The sequence below is a fragment of the Bufo bufo genome, chromosome 6 (genome assembly GCF_905171765.1).
Source record: "Bufo bufo chromosome 6, aBufBuf1.1, whole genome shotgun sequence".
Lineage (NCBI taxonomy): Eukaryota > Metazoa > Chordata > Amphibia > Anura > Bufonidae > Bufo > Bufo bufo.
In genome coordinates, this window is record NC_053394.1 from 205,898,243 (window position 1) to 205,925,120 (window position 26,878).

The 26,878-nt window shown below is 43.7% G+C and overlaps 1 protein-coding gene across 4 annotated transcripts in view; it reads left to right on the forward strand.

Annotated features, from left to right (window-relative positions):
• Positions 1–26,624, forward strand: part of KAT6B (lysine acetyltransferase 6B) — a 373,094-nt gene extending 346,470 nt beyond the window's left edge. For all 4 annotated transcript variants that reach the window (XM_040435104.1, XM_040435105.1, XM_040435107.1 and 1 more), the window contains 3 exons: positions 8,174–8,434; positions 12,212–12,458; positions 23,226–26,624. In XM_040435104.1, coding sequence (XP_040291038.1) covers positions 8,174–8,434; positions 12,212–12,458; positions 23,226–25,723 — 3,006 coding nt within the window. In that variant the 3' untranslated portion in view covers positions 25,724–26,624. The remainder of the gene's footprint in view (positions 1–8,173; positions 8,435–12,211; positions 12,459–23,225) is intronic.
• Positions 26,625–26,878: the final 254 nt, after the last annotated feature.

A 26,878-nucleotide genomic window follows, 5' to 3' on the forward strand; every position in this document is an offset into this window, starting at 1 on the left:
AGTTCTGTGGCGTTCAAGGAGACGTCTTTGAAGACATTTTTTGTTTTTGAAGCCCTTCAGTCTCAGATGCCGTCTGATGGTTATGGGGCTGCAGTCAGCACCAGTAAGGGCCTTAATTTGGGTTGAAGACCGTCCAGTGTCTTGACGGACAGCCAATTGGATCCTCCGGCTCAGTGCTGGTGAAATTTCTTTGGGTCTTCTACTTGACTTTTTTGTTCCATAACCCTCAGGATCATTTAAGAAATTCCAAATGACTGTCTTACTGCGTCCCACCTCAGCAGCGATAGCGCGCTGTGAGAGACCCTGCTTATGCAGTTCAACAACCCGACCACGTTCAAAAAGGGAGAGTTTGTGTTGCCTTTGCCATCACAACGTGTGACTACCTGACAGAAAATGACAATGAATCCACATCTTTGCACAGATTTGGCCTTTTAAAGGCATGTGGTCCTAAACTTTTGATCAGCTGAAAAACAGCCTGTTTCAGTTTAATCGTTATTTTCAATTAATTGGATGCTCAAAAAATGTTTTCTCACTCTCATTTCTTCTTGTTGCATGTTGAAGCTCTACTTGGAACCTTGTTAAGATCCAACAATGTAAAATAGGATTTTTTGCCATTTTTCATGTGGTCTTAAACTTTTGATCAGGACTGTATTATAATTGCTTTAGGAAGACAAGAGTCAAAAGCTAGAAAAGAAAAAAGGATAAAGAAGTGCTACACTTACCTGATGAGTAAAGGTGGTGAGTTCCTCCTTCTGAAAAAAAAAGTTATAGACATAAGAAAAGCTGATAAAAAATCCAGGTTTAGACAAAAGTATATTATAATGTTGATCCTGCAACACGGAGTTAACAATCAGTATTTCCCAGGTTGTAAGTGTATTAAAAGTAGAGGATCGCCATCTAGTGGCGATTACAAATCATAACAATCAGGTTTACCTTTAGAAGACCAAAATATTAATAAGCATATACAAGCATGTTTTTCCAGCTCACCATATCTTTTCCCATGCACGGAACAGACCGGACCAGTCCTTACTTGAAACACGAAGAAAAAGAGAAGTTCCAGCATTCATGATAAAAACTAGAAGTTTTCTTTATTCATAATGGTCAAAATTCAAATACATGGACAGCTTCTCCCTCCACCGCTAGGTTGACATGTTTCAGACTTGTTAGTCCTTACGCGTAACCTGATTAAGGACTAACAAGTCCGAAACATGTCAACCTAGCGGTGGAGGGAGAAGCTGTCCATGTATGTGAATTGTGACCATTATGAATAAAGAAAACCTCTAGGTTTTATCCTGAATGCTGGAACTTCTCTTTTTCTTCAAAAATATTAATAGCATTATAGCCACTAAATATTACCGTATTTTTCGCCGTATAAGACACACTTTTTCCCCCCTAAAAGTGGGGGGGAAATAGCAGTGCGTCTTATACGGCGAATGCTGCTGATTTTGCCGAGTTTTCAATGATACACCCGCCGCGATGCCGTGCGGCGGGTGTATCAGCTGTGAGGGAGGAGGGGCTGGGGGCCGGCATCTGCTTTTATAATGACAGCGGGGCCCGTGCAGTGACTGTATTCTACTACACGGGCCCCGCTCACTGTATATTATTGTATCTCTAATAGTAAATTGTTATGCATATAATCGCATAATGAGCGCTGTGTATTACTTACAACTACAAGCGCTCGCCGCTCGGTAGGTAGCAGAGAGGAGGGAGGAGGCAGGCTGGGAGGACGGGCGCTGGCAGCGTGAGTCATACGTCACGCGCCTACACCGCCTGCTTTATGAATGGCGCAGGCGCGTGACGTAGTGACTCACGCTGTCAGCACCTGTCCTCCCGGCCTGCCTCCTCCCTCCTTTCTGCTACAGAGCGCTTGTAGTTGTAAGTAATACACAGCGCTCATTATGCGATTATATGCATAACAATTTACTATTAGAGATACAATAATATACAGTGAGCGGGGCCCATGTAGTAGAATACAGTCACTGCACGGGCCCCGCTGTCATTATAAAAGCAGATGCCGGCCCCCAGCCCGTGTATTGAGGGTCATTCACTACAGGGACACTTATGGAGGGGATCTGTGGATGACACATAGCATAAGATGCTATATATGTGTCATCCACAGATCCCCCCCCCATAACTGTGTCATACACAGATCCTCATAACAGTGCCATCCAGAGAGCCCAATAAGAGCCACCCACAGATCCCCCATAAGTGTCACCCACAGATCCCCCCCATAAGTGTCACCCACAGATCCCCCCCATAAGTGTCACCCACAGATCCCCCCCCATAAGTGTCACCCACAGATCCCCCCATAAGTGTCACCCACAGATCCCCCCATAAGTGTCACCCACAGATCCCCCCATAAGTGTCACCCACAGATCCCCCCATAAGTGTCACCCACAGATCCCCCTATAAGTGTCACCCACAGATCCCCCTATAAGTGTCACCCACAGATCCCCCATGGGTGTCACCCACAGATCCCCCATGGGTGTCACCCACAGATCCCCCATGGGTGTCACCCACAGATCCCCCATGGGTGTCACCCACAGATCCCCCATGGGTGTCACCCACAGATCCCCCATGGGTGTCACCCACAGATCCCCCATGGGTGCCACCCACAGATCCCCCATGGGTGCCACCCACAGATCCCCCATGGGTGCCACCCACAGATCCCCCATGGGTGCCACCCACAGATCCCCCATGGGTGCCACCCACAGATCCCCCATGGGTGCCACCCACAGATCCCCCATGGGTGCCACCCACAGATCCCCCATGGGTGCCACCCACAGATCCCCCATGAGTGCCACCCACAGATCCCCCATGGGTGCCACCCACAGATCCCCCATGAGTGCCACCCACAGATCCCCCATGAGTGCCACCCACAGATCCCCCATGAGTGCCACCCACAGATCCCCCATGAGTGCCACCCACAGATCCCCCATGAGTGCCACCCACAGATCCCCCATGAGTGCCACCCACAGATCCCCCATGAGTGCCACCCACAGATCCCCCATGAGTGCCACCCACAGATCCCCCATGAGTGCCACCCACAGATCCCCCATGAGTGCCACCCACAGATCCCCCATGAGTGTCACCCACAGATCCCCCATGAGTGCCACCCACAGATCCCCCATGAGTGCCACCCACAGATCCCCCATGAGTGCCACCCACAGATCCCCCATGAGTGCCACCCACAGATCCCCCATGAGTGCCACCCACAGATCCCCCATGAGTGCCACCCACAGATCCCCCATGAGTGCCACCCACAGATCCCCCATAAGAGTGCCACCCACAGATCCCCCATAAGAGTGCCACCCACAGATCCCCCATAAGAGTGCCACCCACAGATCCCCCATAAGAGTGCCACCCACAGATCCCCCATAAGAGTGCCACCCACAGATCCCCCATAAGAGTGCCACCCACAGATCCCCCATAACAGTGCCACCCACAGATCCCCCATAACAGTGCCACCCACAGATCCCCCATAACAGTGCCACCCACAGACCACAATTAGTTCAAAAGCACACCTTTTGGTTCAAAATATTTTTTTTCTTATTTTCCTCCTCAAAAACCTAGGTGCATCTTATGGGCCGGTGCGTCTTATAGGGCGAAAAATACGGTATCTAAAGATTGCATCTAGTAACCTTGATAAAGTAATGTACAGAGCACAGAGCCATTAATCTGCAGAATTGGAATGGTGTACATAGACTATAATCAATAATAAATAGTACAAGTGTATATACGTATTAGGCTACTTTCACACTGGCGTTTTGGCTTTCCGTTTGTGAGATCCGTTCAGGGCTCTCACAAGCGGTCCAAAACGGATCAGTTTTGCCCTAATGCATTCTGAATGGAAAAGGATCCACTCAGAATGCATCAGTTTACCTCCGTTCCGTCTCCATTCCGCTTTGGAGGCGGATACCAAAACGCTCCTTGCAGCGTTTTGGTGTCCATCTGACGAAACTGAGCCAAACTGTTCGTTTCTGACACACAATGTAAGTCAATGGGGACGGATCTGTTTTCTATGACACAATAGAAAACTGATCCGTCCTCCATTGACTTTCAATGGTGTTCAAGACGGATCCGTCTTGGCTATGTTAAAGATAATACAAACGGATCCGTTCTGAATGGATGCAGACGTTTGTATTATCTGAACGGATCAGTCTGTGCAGATCCATGACGGATCTGCACCAAACGCGAGTGTGAGAGTAGCCTAAGCCAACAGTCTGCAATTTTCCTTAGAATAAGAAACAAGAATACCCTGGACATGAGATGTGGATATCAGACTGTCTACTGAACATTACATTTCAAGGCATGAGCAGAAGCACGGCATATTCTTGCTTGCCACTCGGCAAAACGGGGCTGTTACATCATGACGTCACAATACTGTATAACTAATGGGGATGCTAGAGATGATGTAACTTGAAATGTGACAGCATAGTATAGGTGGCTAAAGCAATAGATGTCTGATAGGAGGCTTTTTAAGCTAGATAAATAAACGCTTACTGCCCTAAGGACCCTGAAGATGCCAGGGATCTGGCTAAACATGCTGCAGGTGGTGTGTATACTTGAGTTCTAATAAAAACTATCGCTGACAAATAAGAGCAATATATTAGTAATTCACTTGTAGCTTTATCTAGCAATATGTGAGTGTATTGTGGGAGTGCACAACACCTTTACTTAAGGCCTCATGCACACAACCGTTTTTTTTTTTTTGCGGTCCGTGATCCGTGTCCGTTTTTTCTTCCGTGGGTCTTCCTTGATTTTTGGAGGATCCACGGACATGAAGGAAAAAGTCGTTTTGGTGTCCTCCTGGCCTTGCGGAGCCAAACGGATCCGTCCTGACTTACAATGCAAGTCAATGGGGATGGATCCGTTTGACGTTGACACAATATGGTGCAATTGCAAACGGATCCGTCCCCCATTGACTTTCAATGTAAAGTCAGGAGTTCCTTTTATACCATCTGATCAGAGTTTTCTCCAATCCGATGGTATATTTTAACTTGAAGCGTCCCCATCACCATGGGAACGCCTCTATGTTAGAATATAACATCGTATTTGAGTTAGATTGTGAAAACTCATATCCGACAGTATATTCTAACACAGAGGCGTTCCCATAGTGATGGGGACGCTTCAAGTTAGAATATACTACGAACTGTGTACATGACTGCTGCCTGGCAGCACCCGATCTCTTACAGGGGGTTGTGATCCACACAATTAACCCCTCAGGTGCCTCACCTGAGGGGTTAATTGTGCGTATCATAGCCCCCTGTAAGAGATCAGGTGCTGCCAGGCAAGAGGGGGCACACCCTCCTCCCTCCCCAGTTTTAAATTCATTGGTGGCCTGTGCGGCCCCCTCTCCCTCCCCTGTATTACTGTACATTCATTGGTGGCCAGTGCGGCCCCCCCTCCCTCCCCTGTATTACTGTACATTCATTGGTGGCCAGTGCGGCCCCCTCCTCCCTCCCCTGTATTATTGTACATTGGTGGCCAGTGCAGCCCCCCTCCCTCCCCTGTATTACTGTACATTCATTGGTGGCCAGTAGGCCTCCCCCTCCCTCCCCTGTATTACTGTACATTCATTGGTGGCAGCGGAGAGTTCCGATCGGAGTCCCAGTTTAATCGCTGGGACTCCGATCGGTAACCATGGCAACCAGGACTCTACTGCAGTCCTGGTTGCCATGGTTACTTAGCAATTTTAGAAGCATTATACTTACCTTCGCTGTCTGTGACCGGCCGGGCGCTCCTCCTACTGGTAAGTGAAAGGTCTGTGCGGCGCATTGCTTATAGCACAGACCTGTCACTTACCAGTAGGAGGAGCGCCCGGCCGGTCACAGACATCGCAGGTAAGTATAATGGTCCTAAAAATTGCTAAGTAACCATGGCAACCAGGACTGCAGTAGCGTCCTGGTTGACATGGTTACCGATCGGAGCCCCAGCGATTAAACTGGGAATCCGATCGGAACTCTCCGCTGCCACCAATGATGGGGGGGGGATTTTAATTAGGAGGGGGGCCGCACTGGCCACCAATGAATGTACAGTAATACAGGGGATGTACAGTAATACTCAGCTCTGAAAAAGCTTTTATCAATCAATTATCAAGAGAACAGCAATAGTCAGCTCTTTTTTTCTCAAGGTATAGAATAAAATATCCAGGTACACATGATCAATCCCTCATACTTGTATCAATCTGGAATTGCACTAATGAAAACTCCAAAAATTTTTCAGTTTTAGGCCCCTTTACACGGGCGTCATGGATTTGGGCCGGATAAGATGCGGGTGTGCCGCGGGAAAATGTGCGAGTGCATAACATTTTAATGCGTTTTGCACACGCGTGAGAAAAATCGGCATGTTTGGTACCCAAACCCGAACTTCTTCACAGAAGTTCGGGTTTGGGTTAGGTGTTGTGTAGATTGTATTTATTTTTCCTGATAACATGGTTATAAGGGAAAATAATTGCATTCTTAATACAGAATCCTTAGTAAAATAGGGCTGGAGGGGTTAAAAAAAAATTATAATTATTTAACTCACCTTAATCCACTTGTTCGTGCAGCCCGGCTTCTCTTCTTTCTTCAGGACCTGGGTAAAGGACCTTTGATGACATCACTGCGCTCATCACATGGTCCATCATGTGACGGACCATGTGATGAGCGCAGTGACGTCACCACAGGTCCTTTTCCTCCTGCACAGCAAAGAAGAAGAAAGAAGAGAAGCCGGGCTGCGCAAACAAGTGGATTAAGGTGAGTTAAAGTATTTTTAATTTTTTTTTAACCCCTCCAGCCCTATTTTACAAAGCATTCTGTATTAAGAATGCTATTATTTTCCCTTTATAACCATGTTATAAGGGAAAATAATAATGATCGGGTCCCCATCCCGATCGTCTCCTAGCAACCATGCGTGAAAACCGCACCGCATCCGCACTTGCTTGCGGATGCTTGCGATTTTCACGCAGCCCCACTCACTTCTATGGGGCCTGCGTTGCGTGAAAAACACTGCTCATGTGCACAGCCCCATAGAAATGAATGGGTCCGGATTCAGTGCGGGTGCAATGGGTTCACCTTACGCATTGCAGCCGCGCGGAAATCTCGCCCGTGTGAAAGAGGCCTTAGTCTACATGCACATGATGTGAAAAACGGGCATGTGATGGACTTTTTTTTAAACGGCAATCACACGTCCATTTTAACACGAGTGGTAGTCTATGGGGTTATTCATACGGCAGTTTTAAAAAATTTTGATGGCCAGTGAATAATCTTGCCCGTTTTTGACTGACCGACTGCCCCCATACAATTGAATGGGCCCTTTTTAACGTCCTTTTCTCAGAAGGAATCAGTGAAAAAAGTTTGTTAAAAACTGACAGTTTATCTGTCATTAACGGATGTTTTTTTTTTGTCGTGCGCATGTAGCCTTAGTTTGTCAGAATCCGGTGTATTTGTTTTTTTTATTCCCTTTTGATTTTGGACAGAGAGTCTGAACCTGGCAGAACAAGCTTTGCCCTTTGGCCACCTGTAAGCAATGCTGTATATGGTTAGCAAGACATATTTTAAACCATCATTAAGTGGGTATGAAGTGTGCCAGATTATTAAAGGTAGAGTACATATAAAAAAAACTATATATTAAGGGCCGTTGATCCATTCTGATTGGAGTTGAGAAGGAATTTTTTCCCCTAAAATGAGGAAAATTGGCTTCCACCTCATGAATGTTTTTTGCCTTTCTCTGGATTAACTTGCAGGATAACTAGATGGACGGATGTCTTTTTTTCAGCCTTACAAACGTTATGCAAATGTTACATACATGTTGGGTTACGGAACATCTAGGAAAGAAATGATGTGTGCTACTATTGTAAGGGGAATCTCAGAACTGTTCTCTGCTCAGTCTGCCTTTGAACTTGTGGGATTCCAGATCATTTTACTATAGTGCCAGCAAGTGCCTACTGTGAGAATTTCAGGCCTGTGGATCTCATTTTGGCTATTACTTTGTGTTACATCCATTGTTTCTTTGTATGCCCTTCACATTTGCTAGGTAAATACATCTTTGCACTGTATGTATTCACAAGCTAGTGCTAACAACCTGAGATGTAGTTACCACTAGATGATGGCCTTTGAGGTTGGGAAGAAGGAAGCTGCACAGGACCAGCGTTCTATTAAACACAATAAAATGCTGCTGCTTTACTTTACAGACAGAACTTATGGAACAGGAATACTGTGACAAGATCAATTACCAGCATTTGAACTCCTCTCAAAGTGACCCCAAGCGGTCACCATCCACGGAAGTTGCTGCAGCCACATGTCCTGTTCTTACAAGTGCTACCTCATTAACCCCTGCTGAGGTGAACCTCACAGAGAAAAGTAAAGAAAGCAGTGAGAAAGAACATGAGGAACGTGCCGAATCCACCCCACCAATACTGACCAAATCCCAGACACTCGCAATGAAGAGAAAGGTAAGAGAATCCTGAAAATGGCCAATGTGTACATGTTGTGTTGGACCTACTACTCAGTGACAAAGTAAGCACTTATGTACAGTAATAATTGTGCATCATTCTGACCATTTTTGTAATACATTTTAATTACTGAAATCATACATTTCTATTGGAACAAAAGCTCTAAAGTAGCCCATTTTGAGCCTTAGCAACGCTCCTCTGTTTTCTGAGAAGTGTTCCAGTACAATTAGAAAATTTCCATGCAGTTAGTTGAATGATACGCTTTACGTAAGTGTTACATATTGAACGTTACTCAAGTAAAGAGTGCCATCTACATGTAAGGCTACTTTCACACTGGCGTTTTGGCTTTCAGTTTGTGAGATCCGTTTAGGGCTATGTTCAAGATAATACAAACGGATCCGTTCTGAATGGATGCAGACTGTCGTATTATCTGAACGGATCCGTCTGTACAGATCCATGACGGATCCGCACCAAACGCGAGTGTGAAAGTAGCCTTATATAGTATGCTAAAGGCAGTACTAAGTTTACTCATATAAACTGCCTGCTCCTGTGCTGACTAAAACAATTTGTGATCCATAACTTTAACCAACATGTAAGTGTGACCGTTCCTCTGATTTGTAGTAAATGTTTTAAATATACCCACACTCTGTGTCGGACTGGGGTGCCTTGGGCCCACCAGTGGAAATTATTCTAGTGGCCCACCCTAAAAGAAATATTACTTGTTCATTTTCTGGACTCATACACATGAATATTTGCAATTAATACACAATACAGGGTGCAAAACAGAACGGTATTGTGCACTGCTCTATATCAAATTGTTTCTCATTAAGCAGCTCATTGTAGTTGATAACCTAATCTGTTAAAGTTCCTTTAGGACAACAGAGCAGGAGATTGTTGGGAAGGAAGCGTTCCTTCCCGACAAGTGCCTGCTCTTTAACGGAGGAGAACGCTGTATTTACATGCAGTGATCTCCATTGTATGGGGAGCAGTGAACACTACTGTTAATTGTTCTTCCCCATACTGACTAGTTGTTTGCTGGCAGCAGATCGTGATTACACAGCACAATCCACTTCCAGTAAATGATCATTTTTATGTGCGCACAAATGATCGAATTACGGTACCCAATGAATGAGCGTTTTGTTTGTTCATCAGGTAATCAGCCTACACGGCATCCACCGCAGCCATTACGCCCAGGAGCTACTAAAGCGAGCAACACGGTAACCCGTGTCACAGTGAACTACACTGTGACAATACAGATGTAGCAGGGTTAGCACTCAAGCTCTTAACTCAAATTTCTTAATTAATCTCGTTATCTTGAGACCAAAGCCATTGAAAAGTAATTGAAGGCGTTTGCTTAACGCATTTAGTTTAGATAACACATCTCATAAATCATGAGTGTTAGCTCTACTACATCCGTATGTCTAGTTATTATTTTCTTTTACATAATAAAGAATTTATTTTTAAATCATGTTTCCATTTCTGAAAGCCATATTTTTATTTATTTTTTCTGCCAATGATCTTGTGTAGGGGCTCCTTTTTTTTGCAGGAAGAGTGGACATAGTTATTGTTGCATTTTTGGGTGCATATGATTTTTTGATTGTTCAATATTACACTTTTTTGGGGCAAGGGGACCAAAAAATGGCAGTTTTTTTATGGCATTCACCTGAGGGGATAGGTCATGTCATATTTTTATAGAGCAGGTCGTTACAGACGCAGCGATACCTAATATGTCTATTTTTTTATTTCTATTAAAGGGATTGTCTCATCTCAGACAATGGGGGCATATTGCTAGGATATGCCCCCATTGTCCTATAGGTGCGGGTCACACAGCTGGAACCGCACCTATATTGAGAACGGAGCCCTGAAAGTGGTGCACATATGCAGCCGCCCTCCATTTATTTTCTATGGGGCCGCCACAAATAGCCAAGCGCTGGCTCGGCTATTTCCGTTGGGACGATAGAAGTGAATGGGAGCGGTGGCTGGTCATGAGCAGTGCGCTCCCATTTACTTATATGGGGAGACCACTTGGTGGTGGCCAGACCGGAGTCCTCCAGCCACCACCTTGAGGGGCTCCGTTACTGATATAGGTGGGACCCACATGCATAAGACAAGCCATATGTCCCCATTGTCTGAGATAAGACAATCCCTTTAAATTTTACACAGTGAAAATATCTTTTTGTGTTACCATTTTCTGAAAGCCATATTTTTAAAAAATTTTGTGCTATTGTCCTATGTAGGAGCTTGTTTTTTTGTAGGATGAGGTGACAGTTTGATTTGTACCATTTCGGAGTACATACGATTTTTAGATTGCTTGGCATTAGACTTTGTTTTGGCACTGTTTTTATAAAAAAAATAAATCACCAATTCTAAAACGCACATATGATAATACACAAAAATGTATTAGTAGAACAAATCATGCAACAAACAACATATCATAAAATAAAATAAATAGCAATACATGAAGGTACTATGACCGTATTAGTTCACCCTGGTCATTCAAGGCCGCATTGTCACATCTACATAGGGTATGCTGTGCCAGTAATAATTGTTATACACATCACTAAAATCTTTAAAACATATTGCACAAGTCCCATAAGTAGCCATACCAGTAGCTACTGTGAAAATGCCCATACAATTAAAATATAACAATATTAAGGGGATACGGGGGAAAAAAAAAAATAGCCAATTTGCCATTTTTTGTCACTTCAACTACCAATTTATTTATTTTTTAATAAAAAGTGATCAAAAAGTCGCAAACACTTCAAATTGGTATCACTGAAAATAACAGATCGTCCCGCAAAAAATTAGCCCTCACACAGCCCTGTACACATAACTACAAAAAAGTTATAGGGGTCAGAATATGGTTATAAAAAAAAAATTCCCTCAAAGGTTTTAAATTTTTTTCAGTATTAAAACACAAGAAAAATTATACAAGTGTGGTATCTTTGTAATCGTACTGACCTGGAGAATGAAGATAACAGGTCAATTTTACGCATAAAGTACAGTGTAAAAAATTTAAAATAAAAACCTTTATCAGAATTGCGTTTTTTCCCAATTCTACCCCATTTGGAATTTTTTCCCCGCTTCCTACTACATGGTATGCAAATACAGGTAAATGGTGCCATTAGAAAGTACAACTTGTCCCGCAAAAAATAAGCCCTCATAAGGCTATGTGAATAGAAAAATATAAAAGTTAGGACTATGGGAAGGTGGGGAGCTAAAAACAAAAACGCAAAAATGGAAAATCTCAGGGTCCTTAAAGGGTTAAATGCAGGTTTACTTAGAAGCCTGCAGCAGAAAAAGTTTGTAGCTGCTAGATTCAGTTTTAGTTAGGCAGCCTAACTAACAAAATTGAATTGGGGTTTATGCACACAAACATGTCCACTGACCCATTTATTTCTATGGGGTCATGCACACGTACATTTTTTGTGGATCTGTGTGTCTGGTCTGCGAATCTCAGCACAGGTTATGTTCTCCTGTATTTGTGGATGAGAATAGCCTTTTCTGTTCATAGGAGTGAGAACAATTTGGAAATCACACAAAGGCTATTCATATTTTGTGGATTCATTTTTTTTCGGACAAACATACGGAAACAGCTGAGTACATGAGGCCTTTTAATGGCTTTATGGTCTCTGACACATTTCCTGAAGTCTATAACTATTTGCAGGTATTAAGCTTGGCACCTTTAGACCCCATGGGATATGGCTTACCATAAAGAGTAAAGGTGAGCTTTGTTTGAAAAAAGTTTCTAAAAATTATATATTGTTCCTTTGACAGAAAGCCTTTGCATTAAGGAGAAGGCGTGGACGAAAACGTCGGAGACTAAATAGCAGTGTTACTACAGAAACAATCTCTGAGACCACTGAAGTCCTAAATGAGCCATTTGAGGATTCTGATGAATCCTGCACTGAGCCACAGGAATACTACATGGAGCAAAAAAGTGATGCCAGAAGAGGCACCCAAGAAGAACATGCAGCTAACAGAACCACAGAGTTACCACGCAGGCGAGAAGAGACTAATACAAGTATGACAATTGCGAGCAGTGTAGCCAATATATTAATTGCATAATGTTCAAAGGCTTTGAAAGGTTTTATTGTTTTTGTTGTCATTACGTTAACTTAAAAAATTCATGCTATAAATTAAAGGGATTGTCAGATTGTTTTAAAAATGAAACTAAGGCTACATGCACACGACCGTGCATTTTTTATGTGGTCCGCAAACCGCGGATCCGCTAAAAACGAAAGCCGCCTGTTTGCCTTCTGCAATTTACGGAACGGGCGGCCCATTATAGAAATGGCTATTCTTGTCTGAAAAACGGACAAGAATAGGACATGCTATATTTTTTTTGCAGGGCCACAGAACGGTGCAACAGATGCGGACAGCACACGGAGTGCTGTCCGCATCTTTTGTGGCCCCATTGAAGTGAATGGGTCCACACCCGAGCCGCAAAAAATGCGGCTCGGATGCTGACCACAAAAACGGTTGTGTGCATGAGGCCTAACTATTATAAAGTTGTAAAATATAAATCTCCCACCACTCCAGTGCAGATGCTCTTTGTTTACTTGTCCTGCAGCGATGGTGTCACATACAGCCACATAACCACTGCAGCCAATCACTGACCTCAGCGGGTGCGTGCTGTACATACCAGTAGGTATGAGCGAACTTGTGTTTTCAAGTTCGGCCTGCAAGGTTCGGATTATCTAAGAATTACCATAATGGATACATGAATGAGTTCTTCGATAACCCAAACCTTGTACGCCAAACTTGAAACCACAAGTTCGCCCAACACTACATGCTAGCATCACTGCTGAAGCCAGTGGATTGGCTACAGCAGGTATGTTGATGTATGGCATGTCATTGCAGCATGAAAAGCAGCATGCCGATTGCAGTAGTGGCAGGTGATTAGAAATTTGTGTAACTTTTAAATTGCAGTTAGTTGAATATTTAAAACAATCTGTAGCAATCCTAGCAAATAGAAGTTGTTTGGTAAGTCTGCAGGCATTAGATGGAATCCAAAAGTTAGGTATGCAGGACACAAATTAATGCAGCTGCTCATTCTCAGCCAAATAGAAGTGCTAAAATGGTTTTCTTAGAAGACCCATAAAAAGAAATCTCATTATTGGCTGATATTACTCAGGAGCATTACATTCTATCTAATTCTAAAGCATGCGGCCCTATGATTGGAGCTCTAAGTTGTACATCCCAACTCCAATTTGTTTGGAAATCTCAAAGTTGAACAATCATTATGGAGTCTATTGGCGTACGGTCACAAGCAAGGAGGTTATATATCACAGTTTTTCTTTACTAAAAAGCAGCAAGGTGGGTTGTAGAATGCAAGTGATTGTAGACAGGCCTGACATTTTAAAAGGAATCTGTCAGCAGTTTTGGTTGTCATGTGTTAACAGCACTGGGTAGCAGTACAAACATACCTTTTGTTGAGCTTTCATCATCAGTAGTGAGAGTGAAAATATGAAGTCCACATGCCCCAGATACATGCGGCCACCACTTTTTGTTACAGCCAATGAGATGCAGATCCATTAACCAATAAGTACACACTGACGTACACCGTTTCAGGTATCATTTTTTGAAGGTTTATATTATTAGAGCTCCAAGGACTGACCGTTAAAGTTTAAATGCTTTAATACAAAAATGTACATTGTGTTTAATAAAATTAAAAAAGAGACAAAATAAAATAACATAATAACAGAAGACCCAACATTAACAAGTCTTCTGCACCCTGAGAGTAGGCAGAGCAAATGGATCCATATATCAGTATTGGCTGGCACCCGGAAAAATATTATCTATGATTTATTGTTTCCGAACCTCTCTGATATTTTAGTGTGTGTTACTACTGAACATTAGGTAATGGGGGCCTCATATATTAATTAGCTGATTATCCTGTAATTCCCCCACTATGGTAGATGGGGGTAGTTCACTTTGAGCAAACATTTTTGCTGTTCTTTGAAGGCAATGGGATCTAAGCTTGGGTGTCATATGCCCCTCCCCCCGCTTAATTCTGTCTGCAGATTAGCATGGTCAAAACTGCTAACAGTCTCTTTAAATGTAGCCAAATGTTGCTGCTGATCTGGCCATGGTTTTCAATTGCAGTCTTATGTTAAACAACAAAGCACTTTATTATTTGCCAAAATTAGGCCCCTTGCAGATGAGCGTAAGCGGATTAGGTCCAGATGCGTTGCGAATGCGTTCAGTGAAAAATGCACGATTTTGCAAACAAGTTCATTCAGTTTTGTATGCGATCACTTTCAGTTCAGTTTTTATTGCGCGGGTGCAATGCGATTTAATGCGTTTTGAACACGCGTGATAAAAAAAACTGAAGGTATACATTCTTTAGCAACCACCCGTGAAAAACGCATCGCATCCGCACTTGTGGATGCGATGCGATTTTCACGCAGCCCCATTCACTTCTATGGGGCCAGCGTTGCGTATAAAATGCAGAATATAATACATGCTGCGATTTTCAACGCACAATGATGCATTAAAACCAAAGCTCATGTACACATCCCCATTGAAATGAATGGGTCCGGATTCCGTGCGGTCGCAATGCGTTCTCATCACACATTGCACCCGCGCGGAAAATTTGCTCGTGTGAAAGGGGCCTTAACTTTAACCTCTTAACACATAATCGCATGCACGTACATCATTATGCTTAAGGGGTTGTATGGAGTGGTCTGCCAAGCTGAATGTGCCCAATTTGTGGCTGATATTGGCTGTATAATCTCAGGGATGATGTGGAATATGGTCATTTAACCCCTCAGATGATGCAGTCAGTAGCAATTGTGGCATCTGTGGTGTTAGGCAGAAGGGAGGCGGCCCACTCTGCCTTCTGATCAGAGCCCCTGCAACAAAATTGCATGGCCCTGATCGGTTACCATGACATCCTGAGGCCTTTTAAAAGCTCCCAGGCATGTCATGGTTAACTGCCTGTAAAGCAGTGCACGAGGCACGGCTCTGTAGGCAGCGTTTCAGAATCCCATAGGCAGCAATAATAATCTTTTACGGTGTATTGGACAAGCGATCAGACGATCACAGTTTCCAGTCCCCATTGGGCACTAAAAGTTACTGCGGAGAAAGAAAAAAAACATTTAAAAAAAACCAATATAATTTCAAATAATCCCGTTTCCCAATTTTACACACAAAAATAAATATTTAAAAATAAACATAATAGGTATGGCTGCATCCAAAAATGTGGAATATAGTGGCTCACCTTGCTTGTCACTTTGGTAATGGTGCCCTGCTAAAAGTGATTCACCTAATCTCTTGAATTAAACAGTTGTGTATTGATCAGCAGGCACTCACCATCTGTATTTGACACATATATAACATATTTATTGGAATTATAAAAATTTGGTAGATGGTAGAAACAAAATATATAATAAAATATAATCACACAGCATAAATTAGGACCATATAGTAAAAATAGCAGACATAAAACAGGGTAAAAATGCAGTATTGAAATATATGGTAAAATGTAGTCAAATAAAAATATAATATCAGATGAAAATATTCGGATAAAACTCAGATGTGAATTGAATATCAAGAAAAAAATATATATATGCACTATCGAAGTTGCTAGTGAATCAATTCGGAGTCCCGTATAGTGTATTTATAAAGTGCGTAGTTGAAATAGTTCTTGTACTGTGCAGAATATATGGTCATCCAGATGTCCTGTACAAGTAATAATAGCTTTGATTCAGTCCACTGCAATATTGGTGTGATTGATATATTATTTTCAGTTGAAATAATCAGACTATGTAGCTTTGATCGATAGCTTTCGAATTGTGAATGCGAGTTTTCTTGCGAATGGCTAAGTAATCGATTGTCTCTACTTACGCAAGACTTGATTATGCTTACTGCAGGGGTGTCCCTCCTGTAGTACAGCTACTCACCCAAACCGGGAGCTGTTTTTTCTTTCGTATTGCGCTATTGTGGCGCTCAAATGTCGGCGTCCCACGTACTAGTAGTTTGGTTTCCATTCTAGCCACTGATGAAGAGGTGAGGTCACCTCGAAACGCATCTGGCGGGCTAAAGAAACCAAACTATCAAATATATATCCTGCAGGACCGAAAAGTGCGCACTCAATATAATCGGAACCATAAAAGACTATTAGAATAACTTCGTTTTCTCCAACATCTATTCGTAGAGAAGTCACGTGACCACAAAGAGTGTGGTAAGTTAAATTCGCAATGCGATTAATATAACCTGTATTAATCGCATTGCGATTACAACTTAGATCTGAGTTCCTAATGGTTGTATTGCTAGAATATAACAAAGATTGAGAATATAGTGCTATATTCGTCAATTCTAGCAATACAACCATTAGGAACAGATCTAAGTTGTAATCGCAATGCGATTAATACAGGTTATATTAATCGCATTGCGATTACAACTTAGATCTGAGTTCCTAATGGTTGTATTGCTAGAATATAACGAAGATTGAGAATATAGTGCTATATTCGTCAATTCTAGCAATACAACATAAAGTAACACAGTACTGTGTGTTAAGTACTACTATTCCTATCAGTTTAATCCCTGTTACGTTCACTAGTATTATTATTATTATAAGCTGTGTTAGGTAGTACTATTCCTATCAGTTTAATCCCTGTCCCTGTCCCCCTATCAGGGGACGTGTATATGGAATCGATTTTAGGAACCGGGAGATGGAAAAAGATGCTTTGTCGGTCCTCTTAATTCCAATTTGGGGCACTGCGCGTGCGCTGTGTAATGTACTGTGCAATCCCAATATGTGTGGTGTGTTAAGTACAGCATGAAAAGGGTTACAGCCAGCTCACCTCAGCGTCCTGCACAGCGGTGCACGGAGCGGACTCAAGCCAGTCCCAGTTGCAGATGAAGGAAATAGAAGAAATGCTCCAGCACCATGGTAGATAATGTAAAAAATCCCGGTCTTTATTAGCACCAAAAATTCAGGTGAATACAGCAGTCAAAGGATAACACTGGTGCCCCCCGGTTACCCGGATCTACGCGTTTCGAACAGGTGTGTTCTTAGTCATGATCCAAGTGTTAAGTAGTACTATTCCTATCAGTTTAATCCCTGTTACGTCCTCCTACTTCAAATTTGGGGCACTGCACGTGCAATCTAATGTGCCACCAGATATGAGTGGTGTGTTAAGTAGTACTATTCTTATCAGTTTAATCCCTGTTACGTCCCCTATCAGGGGACGTGTATGGAATAGATTTTAGACAACCGCAAAGATTTGTCAATAGTTGACACACTCATGACATAAATTTTATACCTCTATGCGTCAATCTTGGTGTAGTTATGACTGTGCTCGTGCGCACGTTTGGGAGATCGCAGGTGATGGGGGTTTTTCAAAGCCTATGGTCGGTCGTGCTGAGGTACTTCAGTGACAGTTAAGTGACCCAGAAAACAATGATTCTGCAGTGTGGGCCCATTGTTTCACCTCTTCCCCTGTTAGATTCCCGTTGTGCTGTGACATCACCCTTATACGCTGTGTAAAGCATACTTTTTAATTTATTTTGGAACTGCTGCATCCTTTCCGACTTGCGGTAATTCGGTAACATTTCAGGCACTTTCTGCTTATACCGGGGGTCTAGTAGCGTGGCCACCCAGTACAGGTCGTTCTCCTTCAGCCTTTTTATACGAGGGTCCCTCAACAGGCACGACAGCATGAAAGACCCCATTTGCACAAGGTTGGATGCCGAGCTACTCATGTCCCATTCCTCGTCCTCAGTGATCTCACTGAAGGTATGTTCTTCCCCCCAGCCACGTACAAAACCACGGGTACCAGATAGGTGACAACGAGCACCCTGGGATGCCTGTTGTGGTTGGTCTTCCTCCTCCTCCTCAAAGCCACATTCCTCCTCTGACTCCTCTTCCTCACAATCCTCTTCCAGCGTTGCCGCAGGTCCAGCAAACGATGCTGATAAGGCTGTTTCTGGTAGTAATGGGGACCACAACTTTCTCTTCCTCTTCACGCTCATCTACGGCCTGATCCAGCACTCTTCGCAGAGCACGCTCCAGGAAGAAAACAAATGGGATGATGTCGCTGATGGTGCCTTCGGTGCGACTGACTAGGTTTGTCACCTCCTCAAAAGGACGCATGAGCCTACAGGCATTGCGCATGAGCGTCCAGTAACGTGGCAAAAAAATTCCCAGCTCCGCAGAGGCTGTCCTAGCACCCCGGTCATACAAATACCCGTTGACGTCTTTTTCTTGTTGGAGCAGGCGGTCGAACATTAGGAGTGTTGAATTCCAACATGTCGGGCTGTCGCAAATCAAGCGCCTCACTGGCATGTTGTTTCGCCGCTGAATATCAGAAAAGTGCGCCATGGCCGTGTAGGAACGCCTGAAATGGCCACACACCTTCCGGGCCTGCTTCAGGACGTCCTGTAAGCCTGGGTACTTATGCTCAAAGCGTTGTACGATCAGATTACACACATGTGCCATGCACGGCACATGTGTCAACTTGCCCAAATTTAATGCCACCAACAAATTGCTTCCGTTGTCACACACCACTTTGCCGATCTCCAGTTGGTGCGGAGTCAGCCACTGATCCACCTGTGCGTTCAGGGCGGACAGGAGTGCTGGTCCGGTGTGACTCTCTGCTTTCAGGCAAGTCAACCCCAAGACGGCGTGACACTGCCGTATCCGGGATGTGGAATAGCCCCTGGGGAGCTGGGGGAGTGTCGTTGATGTGGAGCAAGACGCAGCAGCAGAAGAGGACTCAGCCGAGGAGGTTATGGAAGAGGATGGAGGAGGAGGTGGCAGCAGGCCTGCCTGCAAGTCGTGGCGGTGTCACCAACTCCTCTGCAGAGCCACGCATTCCATGCTTGGCAGCCGTCAGCAGGTTTACCCAATGCGCAGTGTAGGTGATATACCTGCCATGACTGTGCTTTGCAGACCAGGTATCAGTGGTCAGATGGACCCTTGCCCCAACACTGTGTGCCAGACAGGCCATTACTTCCTTTTGCACAATAGAGTACAGGTTGGGGATTACCTTTTGTGCAAAGAAATTTCGGCCGGGTACTTTCCACTGCGGTGTCCCAATAGCTACAAATTTTTGGAACGCGTCAGACTCCACCAGCTTGTATGGTAAAAGCTGACGGGCTAAGAGTTCAGACAAACCAGCTGTCAGACGCTGGGCAAGGAGGTGACTTTGTGACATTGGCTTCTTACGCTCAAACATGTCCTTGACAGACACCTGACTGTGGGCAGATGAGCAGGAACTGCTCAAGGCGAGAGACGGAGTGGCGGGTGGTTGAGAGGGGGCAAGGAGGACAGCAGTGGTTGACGTGGCTGAAGATGCTGGACCAGGAGGAGGATGGCGGCTTTGAGTTTGTGTGCTGTTTGTACTCATGTGTTGATCCCATAGGCGTTTGTGATGTGCGATCATGTGCCTTTGCAAAGCAGTTGTACCTAGGTGGGTGTTGGACTTCCCACGACTCAGTTTCTTTTGGCATAGGTTGCAAATGGCATCGCTGTTGTCAGAGGCAGACACAAAAAAAATGCCACACTGCTGAGCTCTGCAATGACGGCATTCTGGTGGTGGCAACAGCATGCGTTGATTGGCGTGCTGTCTGGCTGACCCCGAGTGCCGATGCATGCTGTCTGACTGTGCCACTAGCTCCTTGCGACGACCTCCCCCTGCTTCCAACTCGTCTCCTCCTCCTCTCTGTCTCCCCATTAGAACTTTCCCCCTGTTCTTCTTCTCTTCGAGCAGGCACCCACGTGACATCCACGGACACATTGTCATCATCAACCGCTTCACTTGTATCTGACAACTCAGCAAAGGAAGCAGCAGCGGGTACAACATCATCATCATCACACCGTACGTCCATGTGTGTAATGCTGCCTGACTGAGACATATCCCTGTTATCTACATCCTCTGGCAATAATGGTTGCGCATCACTCATTTCTTCCAACTGATGTGTAAATAACTCCTCTGATAGATCAAGTGAAGCGGCTGTGGTGCTAGTGTTAGTGGTGGCGGCAAGCGGGCGAGTGGTAACTTGAGAGGTCCCCTAAGCTGAGCTGGAGGAGGATGGTGCGTCAAGGTTCCGAGCGGAAGCTGTAGAAGATTGGGTGTCCTGTGTTAGCCAGTCAACTATGTCCTCAGAACTTTTCGAGTTCAGGGTACATGGCCTCTGAACACTGGGCATTATTCTAGGGCCAAAGGGAATCATAGCACCACGACGGCCCCTGCTGGGTGGCCTGCCTCTGCCTGTCATTTTTTTTAGATTCATTAAGTTGTACTATGCGTGCAAGCTACTGTGACACCAGATATGAGTTGTGCTTGTGACACTATGCACTTGTAGCTGGGCCTTAAACACACAAACACGTGCAGGCAACTGACTGCTATTTATTCACAGTCAATATTGTTGTTTTTATTTCAATGGAATCGAATGTGACACCAGATATGAATGGCGCTGAAGTGACACTATGGACTTGCAGCTGGGCCTTAAACACACAAACACGTGTGTGCAAATGACTGCTATTTATTCACAGTCAAAATTGTTGTTTTTATTTAAATGTAATCAAATGTGACACCAGATATGAGTTGCGCTGGTGACACTGTGCACTTGCAGGGCATGAAACACACGCGCATGCCGGCAACTGACTGCTATTATATTACAGTCAAAAAAGTGTTTTTTTTTTTGTTTGTTTTTTTAAATGCTGCTACTGTGACACCAGTTATGAGTGGTGGCACTGGGCAAGTGGGCACAGTATACGCTGTGAGCCTGACACACGCTGGCAGGCAGGCAACTGCAATTAGATTACACAGGAAAAAAAAAAAAAAAAGCAGACTGATGTTCTAGCCCTAAAAAGGACTTTTTGGGGTGCTGTCCTTACAGCAGAGATCAGATGAGTCTTTCAGGACTGTAGTGGACACTGAATACACTAGCCTAGCTATCGATTTCTCTATTAAATCAGCAGCAGCTACACTGTCCCTCCTCTCACTAAGAATGCAGCTTCCGAATGAATCTAAAATGGATGCTGTCCAGGAGGTGGGAGGGTCTGGGAGGGAGGGTCTGCTGACTGTGAGGTACAGGGTCATTAGGAACCCAGCTCTAAGTTGAAATCGCAATGCGATTAATATAACCTGTATTAATCACATTGCGATTACAACTTAGATCTGAGTTCCTAATGGTTGTATTGCTAGAATTGACGAATATAACTAATATAGCACTATATTCTCAATCTTCGTTATATTCTAGCAATACAAAAACCATTAGGAATCCAGCTCTAAGTTGAATTCGCAATGCGATTAATATAACCTGTATTAATCGCATTGCGATTACAACTTAGTCAAATTTGTGACACTGCAGCTTCCTAATGAATCTAAAATGGATGCTGTCCAGGAGGTGGGAGGGTCTGGGAGGGAGGGTATGATGCTGATTGGCTGGAATGTGTCTGCTGACTGTGAGGTACAGGGTCAAAGTTTACACAATGAGGATGAATAGGAGGCGGACCGAACACCGCATATGTTCGCCCGCCGCGGCGAACGCGAACAAGCGATGTTCGCCGGGAACTATTCGCCGGCGAATAGTTCAGGGCATCTCTATTTATAAATACACTATACGGGACTCTGAATTGATTCACTAGCAACTTCGATAGTGCATATATTTTTTTTTTTCTTGATGATCAATTCACATCTGAGTTTTATACTAATTTTATCCGAATATTCTCATCTGATATTGTTCTCGATTTTTATTTGACTACATTTTACCATATATTTCAATACTGCATTTTTACCCTATTTTATGTCTGTTATTTTTACTATATGGTCCTAATTTATGCTGTGTGATTATATTTTATTATATCTTTTGTTTCTACTATCTACCAAATTTTAATAATTCCAAGAAATATGTTATATATGTGTGAAATACAGATGGTGAGTGCCCGCTGATCAATACACAACTGCATCCAAAAATGCTTGAACTATTAAAATATAAAAATATTTTTCCTGTGCGGTAAATGCCATAACGGAAAAAAAATAATCAATGAGTTGCCATGTTTTTTTACTTTGCCCCCCCCCCAATAAAAAAAATTACCAAAAGTGATCAAAAAGCCATACGTACCCAAAAAACTAGTACCAATAAAAACTATAATTCGCCCTGCAAAAAACAAGCCCTCTCACAAATCTGGTATAAGGTTTTAGGGAATAAAATTTTTCTTTTTTTTAAAGTAGTAAAAGAATATAAAAACTATACAAATTTGGTATCGCCATAATCATATCAACCTGTAGAATAAGGACATTATTTAATTTTTAGTGCACAGTAAATGGCATAATATCAAAACTCTAGAAACTTCATGTAATTTGTTTTTTTTCCACTTTCACCCCACAAAAAAACTTGTTTTCCCATTTTACAATACACAACTTGATGAATAAAATGGTGCCATTAAAAATACAACTTGTCCCACAAAAATAGGCCCTCATATGGCTATGTGAATGGAAAATTATAAAAGTCATGGTTCTTGGTATGTGAGGAGGAAAATCAAATGAGCCCGGTCCTAAAGGGGTCAATATATGACCAACTCTGTTCTGCTACATTCATATATTTCTGTAATTGACTTTAAGGGGTTGTCTAGGACTTCAATATTGATGGACCCCCATATTGATGACCTATACTTTCCCTCTACTATTTCCTTAACCTATGCCTATCCCCACCAATCTGATATTGATGACCTAACCTATGGATAAGTCATCAATATTAAAGTCCAAGAAAGACCTAAATTGATTTCATTTTCTGTAGTTAAACATTGAATCAAATATTATTTGTGTCTGTACAGGTCATGTAGGAGATGTTTCGCAAAATAAGGTAAAAAACCATAATACCGTAGAAAAGGCTCTGGATCCATCTCCAAGAAAGCATGGCTGGCCTAAAGGGTTGAAGAGAGAGCCTGCTAACAGAAGATGTAATGTGGACCGAAAGTCTGGATTTAAACTCAACTTGTACACTCCTCCAGAGACTCCCATGGAACCAGACTATCAGGCTCAGATTGAAGACCCAAAAGTTGAAGAGGAAAGGGAAGTAAATGAAAATAAAAAGGATCTACATCGGGAAGATATTGTGCAGGCCACTGAAGAAATTCAAGAACCTGTTGAAGGACCTGTAAATTCTGTGATAGAACTACCAAGTCCATGTAGCACAAATCTGGAAAAGGAAGAAAAGAAAGGAGATGAAAATATGCAGCTTGAAGAAAGTGAAAATGGTAAAGTAGATGAGGCAAAGCAGGAGGTTAATGAGAGGATAGATGGCAGCTTGAAAAAGGAGAAAAAAGATGTGCAAGAAGAAAGAGAGAAGGCAGACAATGCGTTGGAAAGTATAAACTCCTCAGTAACAGAGCAACCTTGTGAGCTTGCACTGCCAAATGAGGAGGAGGAATATGAAGAAGACCAGTGTAATAATGAAGATCATGATGCTGATGATGAAGATGAGAGCCATATCAATACCTCAAAGAAAGAGATACCAGTACAACCTTTTCAGGAGACTTTAGGGCATCAGGAGAGGTTTTTAGAATTGGGTATAGCAAACACTGCATCTCAGCCAGATATTTTGAGCAACATTTGTGATGAAACAATTGAAGTAAAGCAACCTGTACAGCCATTAAATGAACAGCTAACGGAAACAGAGGAGCCAGTCATTGTTCCATGTGAAACATCCCAAGTGGGATTAGCATCAGACCTAACTGGTGATGCTGGCGATGGATTAGACATTGAGTCAGAAACTGTACAAGCTGTTCAATCTCTAACCCGTGAAAGTGAGGAGCAAGAGGATGCCTGTTCTGAAGCACAAGAAACCTGTCATAATCTTCAAAGTTATGCCCAGAGTCCAACTGCTGTTGCTGCAGAAGACTGCCATCAGTCTGACCATAGTAGCCCAGTGTCCCCTGTTCACTCACATCCTAGTCACTCTGTCAGGTCTGCAAACAGCCCCAGTGCACGTTCTCTGGAAAGTAATTTTGCTCAGATAAACCCTGAGCAGACAGCCATATCTGTTCCTTCATTACAGAACATTGAAACTAGCCCCATTATGGATGTGTCATCTGTGTCTGATCATTCACAACAGGTTGTGGATAGTGGGTTCAGTGACTTGGGTAGTATTGAGAGTACTACAGAGAACTATGATAACATGAGCAGTTATGACTCTAGCATTGGAGCAGGCACCTTACCCTCACAAAATAGCTGTTCATTTAATGGAGGAATGACATCCGCTAACTTGCCAAAAAGTAGTTGTGCTATAACACAACAAATGTCTGTTATGAACAATAGCTGCAGCATGATTGGTTCTCCACCTCCCCAGCCACCTTGCAATGTCAAGTCCCCACAAGCCTGTACAGTAGAGAGACCTCCAAGTGTTGGTCAACAACAGCAGCAGCTTGCCCCATGTGGAAGGGCAAGCACAGGTTTTGCTTTGCCAGATATACCTGATACAGGAGGTGGTGGACTTGGAGGGCTGTATGATAGAATAGGACAAGGAGACTTTGCATCTGGACATTATCCTCAGCCCTCTGCTACCTTCAGCCTTGCCAAACTTCAGCAACTGACAAACACCTTAATGGATCACTCCCTGCCTTATAGCCACGCACAGGCTGTAACATCCTATGCAAATGGTGCCTCTCTTACTTCTCCAATAAGCAACATGGTGCAGCTTAGACAGTCACCACATTCTGTTACTCAACAATCTCAAGCCACAATGACTCCTCCTGCAAACCTCACACCACCACCACCGATGAATTTACCACCACCCCTCCTTCAGAGGACCATGTCCACTGGACACATGGGACTTTCTCACAGTCAAAGACAGCAGACACACATGGGAGCCAAAACCCATATGTCCATGCGGACCAAAGTGTCTTCATTGCCTTCAGGAGCTCCTTCTGGGCCCCATCATTCACAGCTGTATGGTCACGCACCTCCTCCACAGACTGTGGCCATGCAGCCTGCCTCCCGGTCTCTCACCATGCAGCGTGGAATGAACATGGGTGTTAATCTGATGCAATCTCCTGCTTACAATGTGAACCCAGTAAATACACTAAATGCAATGGGTGGTTATCGGATGTCTCAGTCGATGATGAACAGTGGATACCACACAAACCATGCATACATGAACCAGAACCCTCAGTACCCAATGCAAATGAGCATGATGGGTAGTCAGCCTTATGCGCAGCAGTCAATGCAGCCCAGCCCTCACAGCAACATGATGTACTCCAGCCCTGGGCATCATGGTTATATGAATACACCAGTGCCCAAACAGTCACTAAATGGATCATACATGAGGCGGTGAGTTGCCCTTTCAGATACCAGCATCCCTACATTCTCTTCCCCTACTCTCGAGCAGCTGCAAAATGGAATCTAAACAATGGAATTGAATGCGGGACACAGACTCTTAGTTTTTGGCTCACTTTTTCTGATGATGAAATTCAACCTCATGTTACTTATGTTCTAGGATAATCTTTATATCTTTTCATCTTTATTGCAGCCCGATTCCATTAACACAAAGTATATTCATATTGCGCATAACTGAAGGGGACCACATTCATTGGGAATTTACATTTTCTATTTAGTAATACATACTGTATTAAAAGATTACTATTTGTATAATTTTTTACCTCTTTGCCCTTGATTTTGACCAGGCACACTTTCTGAATGCCATTGGCCATGCTAAGCGACCTTCTGATTTCATTCTGACTAGCATTCTTCTTATTAAATGTACCCCATAGCAGTGATATTTTTATTGAAGGGCTTCCGACTACAGAGAGACCCAACAATCACCAAAACGAGGAGCGGTATTTCCTCTTCAAGATTACACTGCACATCGTCTCGCGACAGCGCAGGGTAATTACTAGTGCTTGTTCTGTTTCAGGAGGCAGGCTGCAGGCATTAGATCAAAAGTAATTATTACCGGAAGCATTCCAAGCAAAAGAAATATACTCTGTTATGCCTAGTGCAGAGCCTGTGGGACTGTGCATGACTGCAATAAAAGAACAAGAAGAAAAATCCCTGTGTTGTCACCCTCTTCAGTGCACTTGGCATGACACATTATATCAATTTTTCTTTTATAAAGTACTAGAGCATAATCACCTTTTTAAGGCTAGTTTCACACTAGCGGCAAGGAACTCTGGCAGGCTGTACCGGCGGGTGAACAGCCTGTCTCATCCGTGCTTTTGCTAGTGCACGCCTGCCTCGGACTACCGCTCCGGCCCCATTGACTAAAATGGGGGTGGGCCGGAGTTCCGGCGGCAGCTCGGCAAACATGTCGTACTTTTATTCCGGCCGCCTCTCGGCATGTTTGCCTTGCTGCCACCGGAACTCCGGCCCGCCCCTATTATAGTCGATTGGGCCGGAGCGCTAGTCCGGGGGCACGCGTGCACTAGCGGCAGCACGGATCCGACAGGCTGTTCACCCGCCGGAACAGCCTGCCGGAGTTCCTTGCCGCTAG